Consider the following 13963-nt stretch of genomic DNA (forward strand, 5'->3'; position numbering starts at 1 on the left):
GAGTTAGCACCGCAATATAAAGCAGCAAGTAGGCGACGGTTTGATGCACCAACATCTTTCTTTTCATCCAAAAGTACTACATCACCCACTTCATAAATCTGGACATGTGAAAGTTTCCAAAAAAAAGAGCAAAATATAAACCCAGAGTGACCGTATACTCGTAAATTAAGATGAATGAATTCAAACTTGAGAAGCATAACAAGTGAATAATAGTAAAATAATAGACAGAAACATTTTTGCATTCCCATGTTCATTATTGAACACCTGTTGGAAGAGGGGGAGACATGGAATGTATTAGACTGACACTCTCAATGAAATAGCTCTTCAACTAACATAAGAACATCTACAAATATGTCCCCCTCCATATACCGATATCAGTCTTTCCAAAGAAAGAATGATGCCAACAGAACAGAAGTCCAAGGGCTTTTAACCAGAAGGGACCATCTTCCAATGAAAGATGTGCAACAGAAAAAAAACACATATTAGAGAAGGTGCCACAATTCAAAAAAGTAAATCCATAACGCTATATTCTGAGAGTGTTTCAACCTGAACAATTCAAAACCAAAATTGTACCTTTATGGGCTTTGGATGGTCTTTGTTATGTCCAGCGGTCTTTAGCATGCCAGACATAAGACTTGCACGAAGCACCTATGCAAACAGAATAAGCAATCTTCAATTAGGAGTTCCAATAAAAGGCTTCCAGTAAAAACATTGAACAGCTAATATTCATATTTCTTTTTCTTGTCCTTTTCCTTCTCATCCTTCAAATGAACCAAATGTTGAACACTTATCTATAGAGAGCAACAATGGGCTCCTCAATTGTCTGTTCGATTTTTAAGTACCAGTCATTTAAAAAATAAATTTGATTGTAGAAAATAAGGCCATGCACAATATTTCAAGAAGTCTTGACAAAAACAGGTTGAACAAAATCATAAAAACTAATACTAGTTCTTTCTTTTTTATAGGAAAAACTAATACTAGTTCTCAAGCGGTCTAAAATTACAGTTCTGGAACAGACACGGTAAGGAGGAACCCAGAAAGCTGGAATGTTGAAATAATCTTATACATATATTTCTAAAATGAAAATACAAACTTCAAAATCAGAAGAGCGGGGATTTCCAATGATCAACGCAGTAGATTTGTCATCCTTCCGATTTAACATCTCAAAATTTTCTTTCTTAGAACATAAAATCCATGTCAACACCTCCGTAAAGCCATTCATGGATATCTAAAAAGAACCTCAATTAGAGCATAGAAAAAATTTACAATAAAAAAAGACTACTTCAGTGTATTCATGCACCTCAGATTTTATAAGATCACTGAGCTGGTTCAAGGGGAGGGGCTTCAAAGATGAAAGCTTTCTCTTTGGTATATTATTATAGCCATAAGCAATTGCAACATCCTGAACAAGAATAAAGAGCCTCATTAACAGAAACCCACAAGGGAGGAGCCCAATAACCTCCCCTTCAAAAATGCATCCGTGAAATATTATTCCTTCGATCATTATTTCCATAACATCACATGGGTGAAGAATGTCACTTCTGGTTGGAGGTACAAACACACTGATATAGGAGGTACCTGATCCAGCTCTTTCAGCATTAAATTGCATTCGTTTTAATAGATTAATGACCTGTTTAGCGACAACAATGGAAGAACATATTAAGAATAGCTACAACATGCAGGTTATTAAACTATATAAACTGAACAATGTTAACAATAGAATGCCACCAATGATGCCATCAGAACAAACAAATACATGACACTATAACCATTACCATATCAGACTAATGTAACCTCACTCAATGCTCTTCCTCACCTTTATATAAGTGAGCAGTTCAGTGAACAAACTCAGACAACTATACCAATTTACAACATATAGAAATATCAAAACAGACGAACACGAGTGGAACTCCATTAAACAATCATTTTCACTATATGGATAACATAAAAAATAACAAAGAAATAAGAGACACAAAAAATAACAAAGAAATAAGAGACATAAAGAAAATGAAAGCATTACCTCATCTGCTTCCAGAGGAACTCCAATGGAACCAATAATATATGATAGTGGAACTTCCATATTATATTCTGATAAATCTGGATAAACACTTGAGTTTCCATCAAATGATATGACTTCAATTGGTTCCACCTCAAATTTCCTTTTACAGTAGGTCGAAAAAGTGGTCACCAGTAGATAGAAGGAAATGTTTGTTCTTACCCCCACTTATAAAGGTAAGGACAAAAGCTAACAGTACTCAACTCCTTACCATTGTATTTAAAACAATTTTAGCCTTTGTTAGATCGGTTGTTGTGCACTCACTGAAGACATTTTTTGTCTTCAAAGTGATTGCTGAGTGTGCACCATTAATAATTGGCGGTAAAGACAAAACAATTCTATATAAAGACAAGAAAAACAGAAAGGTCATCCAGGTGCATTTCAGTATTTTTAAACCTAACAATACATGTTGTACAAATACACACTTGAAAAGGAGCAAATATAGGCAGAAGGTTAAGCAGCATTAAGTTAAAGTGAAATTTATTGCTAAACACAAAGGTTAAAACTAATAATCAGATGCACATTACCAAGAACACACATACCTGTTGCGGTCATAAATGACAGGGAACACACTTGAATTCTCAATAATGTGCAAGAACTTCTTCAACTTCAAATCTGACTGTTACGTGTTAGTAGAACATATTTAGTATAACCCTCCATTGAAATTAGTCAAATCCTATCTAAAAATTAGGAGAAACAAGTGCAGAAGGTACAGACAGAAGTACCAAGATACTGATTGCTTAATAAAACAACTTCACAGGTGAGCACAACAAATAAGCTTTATGAAGATTTACCTTTTAAAATTCAATCAGCTCATCAGCCCTGAAGTTCTTCACCTAAATTCAACCGCTCTCTTACTAATCGATGCAAGATCCAAAAAATGGAGATCAATCCGGCAATGGCGACAAGAATGAGCACGAAAAGAGAGATCCTGGAGCCGCGTTGAGAAAACCTAGAATCATCCTTAAAGGAAGGGAAAAAGGAGTGGATTTGCCACCAAACAGCAAACAACAAACAGCAAACGGTGAAGGGACTGAAGCAAATAGGGACCGAAAAGGTTAGGGAAGCAGAAAAGGTTGGGGAAAATAAAAGGTGAGATCAGCGGAAAACAGAAAAGGTTAGGGAAAATAAAAGGTTAGATCGAGTTGAAGGGAGATAAAACTTTTACTTTTAAAATTTGCGGCGTTTTTGAACCAATATGCCACAAAGGCGTTTGGAAAAAAATGTCGCTAAAGAACAACTTTGTTGTGGCGTTTGTTATAAAACGCCACTATATATGAACCCTATTGTGGCATTTGTATAAAAATCCCGCTAAAGTACTACTTTATTGAGACATTTGTTGAAAAAATACCACTATAGATGAATCCTATTGTGACATTTGTATAAAAGCGCCACTAAAGTACTACTCTTTTGCGGTGTTTATTGAAAAAAAGCCACTATAGATGAACTTTATTGCGGTGTTTTTAATAAAACGTTGCTAAAATACTACTCTATCATGACGATTGTTGAGAAACGTCACTATGGATGAACCTATTGCGGCGTTTTATACAAACGCCGCTAAAGTATTACTCTGTTGCGGCATTTGTTGAAAAAATGCCATAATAGATTAACCCTATTACGATATTTTTATACAAACTGTCGAGACGGTATTTGCCCGGTTAAAACAAATGTCGTTATTTTTTAAATTTCATCTCGAAAAAGTAAATGTTTTCTTCTCGCATAAGATAAAACACAATTTGAGGAGTCGTCACCAATAATTTATCGAGATGTGATTGGTCACCAAAAATGATATGTTATTTTAATAAAATTTATAAAAATAATATTAAAACAACACAAAAAGGGTCTGCTTACCAGAAAATGAGTTCGGGAGTCGGTTACCTGTGGGGAAGGATTAGCACCCCACAACGCCAAAAAATGGTATCTTTGTTTATTAATTAAAATTTTTGCAGTAAAAATTTACAAATTTGAATTTAATTTAATTTATGATCCCTTTAACAAATACTATGGATATTATTTTATACCAATAATCATTTAAAATACCTTCCTAATAAGTTAAGGAGATATTTTATGATTCATTGTATAAAATAATATGACCCGATTACATATTATAATTTTAATGATGAAAACATGAAAGTATAAAAGATCAAGACCAATATTGTAAATAAATCATATTTGTGGTATTAAATGTGTAAATAAACTAATAGTAATATTAAAAATTAAAAGTATTAAAATTAAGAGATTAAATTGAAAAATAATAAAACTTATGGTCATAATTCGAATTATTATAAAAGACTAGGTACTGAAAGTGTGTTTTAACCATAATTAATTATTCAGGACTAAAATGTAATTTATTAAAATTTAAGGGATTAAAATGGATATTTTACCCTAAATATAAAAATATATTGATAGGGATTAAAATGTAATAAAATAAAATCTGAAAGCCAAATTGAGATGCACAGAAACTTGATTTCGTGACCAAAATAGAAGATTACAAAATTCACAGGGACTGCGGACGAGGTTTACCCATTAGTAAATTACATAGAGGTCCATCCCCAAAATGACGTAGTTTCTGGGAGGGTATAAATATACCCTTAACCAGCTGACCCTCGTACGCCGTCACCGGCCACAGTTCATGGTGGCCAAAAAATATCAAAATACCCAAAATCGAAGCTCTCCCTGTCCTAAAGCCGAATCCGGCAACCTTTTCCCCTAAACACCTATATATCGACGTAGATCTAAATTTTTACCTTCGATGTCTTGACTTCTCCGATGATGCGTGGAAGCTTTGACGACGATAAGACTCTCATGATCTCTCCTCTATATTTTTCTATATTTTTCGCAGGTTTTGGGTTGCTGTGTATTCCTCTTTCTTGTTGTTTTTTTCTTCCCCTTTTCTTACAGGTTCGATGGCCTTTTATAGGCCCCCATGTTATACCGTTCGGACCGGTTAAAGAGGGGTACCCCCGTGAGTCACCAAGGCTATGGCGGTGACTCACATAGGGGCAGTGAGGTGTCCGGTGAGTAAGTTGGGTGCATTAAATGCACCCAGATCTTCTTCGATCTCGACTGGTGATCTTCAACGACGATATCTTCGTGGCGATGTCTGAGTGGAACACATGGCAGCGGCGACGGCGATCTCATCATCAACCTAAGGCGGCGGCCAGAATAGCCCTAGGGTTGTAATGAAACCCTAAGGTTTCTGTTGAAATTATCTGGATCATTGGATCTATCCAGATCCAACGATTGAGATCTACGATGGCTGGAGAAGATGATGAAAACCCTAATTGGGTTTGGGTCATTTGGGCATGGATTGGGTTCTGTTGGGCCTCAGGGATTGATTTGTAAATGGGCTCTGGTTTATTGTATTTGAGCCTTCATTTTTGTTGTATTATTTGTAATAATAATAATAATAGGATTGTGACAAAAACTAGTGTCGATAGCTACCCCTCTTTGTTCATTCTTATGTTAACAAGAATAGGGAAAAGACGAAAAGACAATAAGTTTTTGTCCAGTTGACTTATCTTTATTAAGATGGAAATGTTGAACAAGTTCTTCTCATTATGAACTTCTTCTTCCTCTTCGGACGAGTTCTTCTTATTTTGAACTCTCCATTGGAAATATTGATTCCTCGAGTGAAGTGTCACTGATTCGACTCCATATGTGATTAATCGAACTAAGGTTGAACAAGTTCTTCTCATTATGAACTTCTTCTCCCTCATTGGATGAGTTCTTCTCATTATGAACTCTCCACTGGAAATGTTGATGCTAATCTATCTCCTTCTGCGATAGATTTCTTCTCATTATGAACTCTTTCATTGGAAATGTTGATTCATCTCCTTCTGTGATGGAGTCGAATCTTTGCTGAAATCCATGTTTTCAAATATTAAAAGTAGACTAATTCTTTGCTGAAATCTTTGCTAATTTTGGAATTCCTGTCAAATATTCAACATTGATAAAATGAATGTAAATGCTCATATTTCTGCAAATGCCTAAATATGGATGCATGGTATAGATTTAAAATTTTGAGCTCCTTTATTAATTGATGTTTCATTCCCTTTGCTGAGTCTTTATCTTTGCTAGGATTTCATCTTTGCTCTTCCCTTGGATTTGACTTACTCTTTTCCTAGACTCTTTACTTTAGATCTCTTTTCCCAAAGCACTCTGTCAGTTTCTCTTTGCTGAAAATTTCTTTTGTTGCTTTTCTTCTTTAATTGCCTCCAAATGACTCTATGGTGGCAAAAACTTGCACACTTTTTAACAACGATTGCAAGTGTTGACATTGGGATTTACTTTGGATTCCATGCACTCAAAAGTATTAATTTAAAATGATAGCCAGAAATCTTTTTCTTATCTTGAGATTATGTTAATCCACTTATAAGTTGCTTATAAAAGAATAAAATTGAAGCTCGAAAAGATGAACTTGGAACTTATTGATAAAGATATGGAAATTTTTTCAAAGTCATGGCAATCATAGGAATGAAACAAATATAGAAATAAGAGTCAGATGACCTAACAATCATTAGCATGAGTATTTTTGAACCAATCAACTTGATATAATTTAGAGCACTGAGGTAAGCTTATGTTTGGAAGATCTCAAACATTGCCAGAATGTTTGTAGACCTGAAGTTTTTCCCCAAATATCAGGCTCTCGAGAGGGTTTAATTGTCAGATGCCTAATATCAACATGTATTTGAGCTTCCCTTCCAGGTTTTCAACTCAAATCCTTCTTTGGTTGCAAGATCCCCTTTTTTATTTTCTCTTTTTTTCTTTCTTTTTTTCTTTTTTCCTTTTCTTCAAGCATAATATTTCTTGACAGAATATGAATTTATTGGGTTTCTCAGAACTTCTTCATCCATTTCTACCAAAATCAATGCTCCTCCAGAAAAGACCTTTTTAACAATATATGGCTCTTCCCAATTAGGCATCAATTTCCCACGGAAATTTTTTTGTATAGGAAAGATCTTCTTAAGCACTAGATCACACTCTTGGAACTCTCTCGGATACACTTTCTTGTTATGAGCCTTTATCATCCGTTTCTGATACATCAGTCCATGGAAAATAGCTTTTAATATATTCTCCTCGATAAGATTCAATTGATCAAATCGAGCTTGGACCCATTCAACTTCATCCAATTTTACCTCCTTCAAGATTCGAAGTGATGAGATCTCAACTTCAATCGGTAAGACTGCTTTCATCCCATAAACTAAAGAAACATGTGTTGCCCCAGTAGACGTTCGCACTGTAGTTCGATATGCATATAGGGCAAAGGGTAACTTCTCATGCCAATCCTTATAAGTTTCAGTGGTCTTTGTAATGATCCTCTTAATGTTCTTATTAGCTGTTTCAATTGCCTCATTCATCATTGGGCGATAAGTCACTGAGTTTGCATGCTTTACTTTAACTGTACGCAAAGTTCAGTCATCATTTTATTGTTCAAGTTCATAGCATTATCCGTATTGATTCTCTCTGGTAGCCCACACCAGAAAATTATTTCTTTCTTTATAAATTTACAAACTGTAGACCTCTTTATATTGGCATATGAGGAAGCTTCAACCCATTTAGTGAAATAGTCGATTGCCACCAGGATGAAATGATGCCCATTTGATGCTTTTGGTGTGATTGCCCTAATGATGTTTATTCCCCACATAAAAAATGGCCATGGTGGTGTCATCACATGTAAGGGTGATGGAGGTGCATGAATCTTGTCTGTGTATATTTGACATTTATGACATCTTCTTGCATAATCAATATAATTTGTATGCATAGTATCCCAATAATACCCATATCTCATTATCTTTCTAGCCATATAAAGATCGTTTGCATATGTTCCATGTATCCCATTATGTACCTCCTCAATAATACTTCTTGCTTCTCTAGTATTTACACTTGATCACTGCCTCTTCTATACAAAGTCTCTCCATCGAGAATGTGTCCGGCAGCCATTCTTCATAATGTTCTTTTATCTATCTCAGATGTATTTTGTGGATAAATTTGATATTTGATATATTGCAAGATATTATAATACCATGGATTACCATCTGCCTCTTCTTATACACTATAGCAATGTGCCAAAATTTCATATACTTGCATTTTAATTGGCATCATATCCGCTTTCTTATTCGCTTTAAACATAGCGGCTAATTTGGCCAAAGCATTTGTCATTTGAATATCTTCTCGAGGGAGATAATTAAAGGTAACATTTTCAAATTGCTTTACTAGTTTGAGGATTAAATTTTGGTATTCCAATAATTTTAGATTTTTTGTCTCTCACTCTCCTCGTAGTTTATATACCACCAACGATGAATCTCCATATACCTTTAAAAATTTAACTTTTCATTCTATGGATGCTTTCAATCCCATGACACAAGCTTCATATTCTACCATATTATTACTACAAAAGAATTTCAATCTACTTGTAAAAGGATAGTAGACATTTTCTGGAGAAATTAATACTGCCCTAATTCCTCGTCCCAAGGCGTTGGATGCTCCATCAAAATAAAGCTTCCAAGATTTATCATTTAATCCAATTTCTTCATCCATGGATATGCACAACAAATCCTCATCTAGAAAATTAAAACTCATGGACAGATAATCATATGATGCACGACTGGCCAAAAAATCTGCTATAACACTTCCTTTTATTGCTTTTTGGTTGACATATATGATGTCAAACTCAGATAACAACATTTGCCATCTAGCCATTTTTCCTGTCAAAGTTGGTGATTCCATTAAGAACTTTAAAGGATCAAGTATAGATATCAACCAAGTGGTATGATATAACATGTACTGCATGAGTCTTCGAGTAGCCCACACCAAAGCACAACATAATTTTTGTATTAGTGGGTTGGAATTTCTCTATCAGTAAACTTCTTGCTCATATAATAAATGGATTTTTCCTTCCTTCCAGACTCGTCATGATGTCCTAGCACACATCCCATTGAATTTTCAAAGACTGTTAAGTAGAGAATTAACGGTTTATCGGGAACTAGTGCTACTAAAATGGGGGCATTGGATAAATATTTCTTAATAATATCCCAAGTTTCTTGGCATTCATCATTCCAAACATCAGGATTATTCTTTTGAAGTAACTTGAACATTGGATCACATTTGTCAATTAATTGAGAAATGAATCGAGATATGTAATTTAATCTCCCCAAAAACCCTCGAACTTCTTTTTTTTGTACTGGGTGGTGGGAGATATTGAATTGCTTTTACTTTATCTGGATTAATCTCAATTCCTTTTTGACTGATTACAAATCCCAAAAGATTTCCTGATGTTACCCAAAAAGTGCATTTAGCGGGGTTGAGCTTTAATTGATATTTTCTCAATCTCTGAAAAAACTTTCTTAAATTTTGAATATGTTCTTCCTCAGTTCAAAATTTGGCAATCATGTTATCCACATATACTTCAATTTCCTTGTGCATCATGTCATGGAACAGTTACCATTTCTCTCTGATACGTTGCCCCTGCATTTTTCAAACCAAATGGCATTACTTTGTAACAGAAAGTGACCCATATGGTTACAAATGTCATTTTTTCCATGTCCTCAAGGTCCATTTTTATTTGATTATACCCTGAAAAACCATCCATGAAAGAAAACCACGCATGTCCTGCAGTATTATCCACTAATGTGTCTATATGAGGTAGCGGAAAATTATCTTTTGGACTAGCTCTGTTGAGATATTTGTAATCTACACACATTAAAACTTTCCCATTCTTTTTTGGTACTGGAACTATGTTAGCTACCCATTCTAGATATTTAGCTGCCTGCAGGAAACCTGTATTAATTTTCTTCATCACTTCCTCTTTAATCTTCAACAACATTTATGACCTCATTCGCCTGAGCTTTTGTTGAACATGTTTATATTCTGGCTTGATCGAAAGTTTGTGCACCACTATATCTGTATTCAAACCAGGCATATCTTGGTAAAACCAAGCGAAGATATCTTTGAATTCTTAGAGGAGATTTATCAATTCTCGTTTTATCTGTGCTAACAAAGTAGTGCCAATCTTCACATCTTTTATTTCTTCATTGGTTCCCAGATTTACAGTCTCAATCTCTTCTTTGTGAGATAAGATTTATTTATCTTCTTTTTCTATCATCCTTAACAGTTCGGTAGGGACATCACATTCCACTTCATCCTCACACTCATTGATTTCTTCCAAACATATGGGCCACTCTAAATTTATCTCATGATTAAATTTAGGAATAATTATGTTATTAACATTGTGACACTTGCAAAGGAAATTTAAATTGAATGTATTTACGAATGGACATAGTGAAATAAATATAAAGAATGAGAAATAATGAATGTAAATAATGTAAAAATATGCAAAGTATAAAGAATGAATGACATTTGAGAATTTAAAGAAAACATCTTATATTTAATATTAAGTAAGCTTAACATAACTGCCCTTACAAAATAACAAAAACTTTTAATATTCTTGGGCTAAAGCATAAAGGTTGGTTTTGGGTATTACTCTGAGTTAATCCTAAAAACTACAGAGAGATCCTCTGCAGTCCAATTATTTAGTGTTTCCCCAGGAAGACAAGGGCAAATCCCAGTCAAGTATCTGCCAACCTTATGTCATTTTTGATCATGTTGATGAACAATCATTCCATAGCTTCGTCAATAATGCTTTGATCTTTCATCAACTCTCCCTCCTTAAAAGCGTCGACTAGTTGTTGTTCCACATTAACCAATCGTCAATAATGCTTTGATCTTTCTTTGCCTCTTTTTTTCAATTCTTTGCTCATTTACTAAAAGTTGGGCTTAAATCCCAACCCAAAACGATCTCTTTTCATCTTCACACTACAGGAACTGAACTTACCTGAAGATTCTTACCCAAACCTCTTCCATTTTTAGCTCCTATTCCTAAAGTATGTCGTATAGCCATTTTAGTGCAATCAGATAATCTAGGGTATGGAATTTTGTTTCCTTCAGCAATAAAGGTTGCATTGATAAACTCCAAAGCTCAGAAAGAACACTCTTTAGTATCATCATTTGTTTCAATATATAGAGAATCACTTGTCAAAGAAGCGATGATTTCTTCCTCAGCTCCCACAAATATCAGTTGACCGTCAATAACAAACTTCGGGTTTTGATGTAAAGAAGAATGAACAACTCTTGCAGAATGAATCCATGGCCTCCCTAGTAAGCAATTATATGTAGGGTGAATGTCCATTACCACAAAGTCGATGTTGTACACTACTGGTCCTATCAACAGTGGTATCTCCATTATTCCCAGAACCTCCTTTTGAGTGCCATCAAATGCTCTCACCATGTTATGATAATTCTTCATATGTGATTTATCCACATGCATCATTTGAAGTGTGACTAATGGCATCAAATTGAGAGCAGATCCATTATCAATAAATACCCCTGGCAAAACATGGCCATGGCAATGTGTAGTAATATTTAAGGCTTTCACAGATCCCATTCCACCTTTAGGGTTCTCATCATCAGTGAATGTTATGTAGTTATCGGTAGCTATGTGCCCCATAATTCTATCAAGCTTGTTTAGAGAGATATCCTCAGAGATAAACGTTTGATTAAGCACCTTCAGCAAAGCATTTCGATGTACTTATGAATTTATTAATAAATCCAGAATCGATATTTGTGTTTGATGTTTGTGTAGCTGCTCAACTACACTATACTCACTATGTTTTAAGAATTTCAAAAACTCTTGTGCTTGTGTTTCAATTATTGGCTCATTGATTGTTGGTGGGAGCTCATCATTAAATACCTTTTGTGGTACTACTGTAGCTTTTTCTTTTGCTTTGTCTGTTTCTTTCGATGTCTCGGGAGAGTAGAACATCCCACTTCTTGTGAAAAACCCTACTTCACTCACTGTTTCGGTTTTCAAATCAACTTTCGGTGCTTTCTCTTTTACTTCTGTTTTTTCCAAAGAACCAGGTCCTCCTACTATTGAGATATTGGTTGTATAATTCCAAGGTACCTTGCGGGTATCCTTAAATAAAAATGGTGAAGGGGTTGTGATAACAACTTTTGGTGTTGCTGGTATGGAATACATTGCAGATGGTTCCACAGTGATAACCACGGGCTCACTTGTTCTATACATTGGCTTGGAATCTTCTGATGTGAAAATATCTTCTTCTCTTTTTCTCTCATTTTTCTCAAAGAATTATATCTCCTTATTCTCCATCAACTTTTGTATTAATCCCCTAAATTCAAGGAACAACTGAATTTCATGTCATTCTTTGTGGTGATATTCACAATAATCTCCACACTCATTAGACTTTGGCTTAAAATCTTGTTGAATCATACTAGCTTGGAAGAGTTGTTGGAATACCCAACTAAAGGAAGATTTAATTTCATAAATATCGATCTTTACTTTTCTCTTATCTTCTTCATGGATTGCATTTACCCCTATACCTCCATGATTCGATAGTGGGTGAGTTGACGCAACTCGTGAGTTGAACTCTAATCTCCCAATGTTAATCAGATTTTGTACTACCTTTTTGAAGGCTAAACAATTCTCAATAGAATGACCAGTAATTCCATCGTGGTAATCACAATGAGTGTTTGCATCATACCAGTAAGGGTATGGTGGCTGCAGATGAGTTAAAGAATAGGGACGTACTACATCTACCTTCAATAATAAAGCATATATCTCAGAATAGGGTACTGGTAGTGCGTAAAGGAAAACCTCTCACTCTCCTTGTGAGGTCCCCTGGATTCGTTTCAGTTGGTGTTCGTCTCATCCTTCTTAACCCTTAGTTGGGTTATCGTGACGCTTTTTGCAATATCCTTATTATAGACATTTGCATTATTAACTTCGTTTTCCTTTTTCTGATACACAAGCTTTTTGGCACTAGATCCTTCACCTGCTTTGATATTGCCACTTTTTATAGCGTTTTCTATGAGCTCGCCAGAAAGAACCAAATCAGCAAAATTCCTGGTTGCATTTCCCAATAAATGGCTTAGGTATGGGGCCCTTAAAGTATTTACAAATATCACAGTGGCTTCCTTATCTGACAGTGATGGTTGAACTTGTTTTGCCATATTACGCCATCTCTGAGCGTACTATCTAAATGTCTTATTGTACTTTTTCTCCATATTTTGGAGAGTCCATCTATCAGGAACCATGTCAGTAGCATGGCGATATTGCTCCAGAAATGCTTTTACTAAATCTTTCCATGATCTGATATGAGCCTTAGTCAATTGATTATACCACTTAGTGGCAGGTTCTGTCAAACTATCTTGAAAATAGTGAATCAGTAACTTCTCATCTTTCACATAACCGACCATTCTACGACAAAACATGGTGATATGAAATTAAGGGCATGTAGTACCATCATATTTTTTGAAGTCGAGAACCTTGAAATTTATAGGGAGAATTAAGTCTGGGACAAAACTTAGTTCTCTGGCGTCGAACCCATAGAATGGTTCAATTACTTCTACCGATTTTATTCTTTCTCCCAAGTTCTTGAGCTATTGATTCAATCCTTCATTAGCTTTCTCCTTTTTGTCTAACTCATTTAAATTCAGAGTTAGGTGTTCGGTACTAAATTCTCCTAACTTTACACCTGACACAGGCGAATTATTATTTGAGAACGTGGGACTCATTTATTGATTATCATTATTGATATGAGGTCGGGCTTCCTGAGGTGTCGAAGAGCGAGCAAGGATGTGTACAGGTGTGAAACCATGATGATAAGCAGATTATGGTGGGAATCCTGAAGGATATATAGGTTACTGGTTAAAAGAGGTGAGATTTTCAGCATGACATTTTTCAGTTGTAGCCTGTTTCTTGAATATATCCTTTATTTTTGGCAGCATATCCAGTTGTGAAGTTGCAATGTCAGCCTCAATCTTTTCCAATTTAATTCTCATTTCTGCTTGTACGTCTTTATGCTCTTGCTCAATATGGGCTAATTTTTC

The 13963-nt window shown here is 35.1% G+C and overlaps 1 protein-coding gene and 1 long non-coding RNA gene across 2 annotated transcripts; both read right to left on the bottom strand.

Moving 5' to 3' along the window:
- Nucleotides 1–719: 719 nt before the first annotated feature.
- Nucleotides 720–2080, bottom strand: LOC120114734 (phenylalanine--tRNA ligase beta subunit, cytoplasmic-like). The gene is made up of 4 exons (XM_039135536.1): nucleotides 2021–2080; nucleotides 1301–1630; nucleotides 1094–1228; nucleotides 720–761 (listed from the first exon to the last, which is right to left on the bottom strand). Exons 1-4 carry the CDS (start codon nucleotides 2078–2080, stop codon nucleotides 720–722), a joined length of 567 nt encoding a protein of 188 aa, XP_038991467.1.
- Nucleotides 2081–2234: 154 nt separating this feature from the next.
- LOC120114730 lies at nucleotides 2235–3077 on the bottom strand. The gene is made up of 3 exons (XR_005515423.1): nucleotides 2851–3077; nucleotides 2599–2675; nucleotides 2235–2394 (listed from the first exon to the last, which is right to left on the bottom strand). It is a non-coding gene; the product is annotated as an uncharacterized LOC120114730 (long non-coding RNA).
- Between the last annotated feature and the right edge of the window lie 10886 nt (nucleotides 3078–13963).

This window comes from Hibiscus syriacus, unplaced genomic scaffold (genome assembly GCF_006381635.1).
Source record: "Hibiscus syriacus cultivar Baekdansim isolate YM2019G1 unplaced genomic scaffold, ASM638163v2 tig00110241_pilon, whole genome shotgun sequence".
In the NCBI taxonomy this organism is placed as follows: domain Eukaryota; kingdom Viridiplantae; phylum Streptophyta; class Magnoliopsida; order Malvales; family Malvaceae; genus Hibiscus; species Hibiscus syriacus.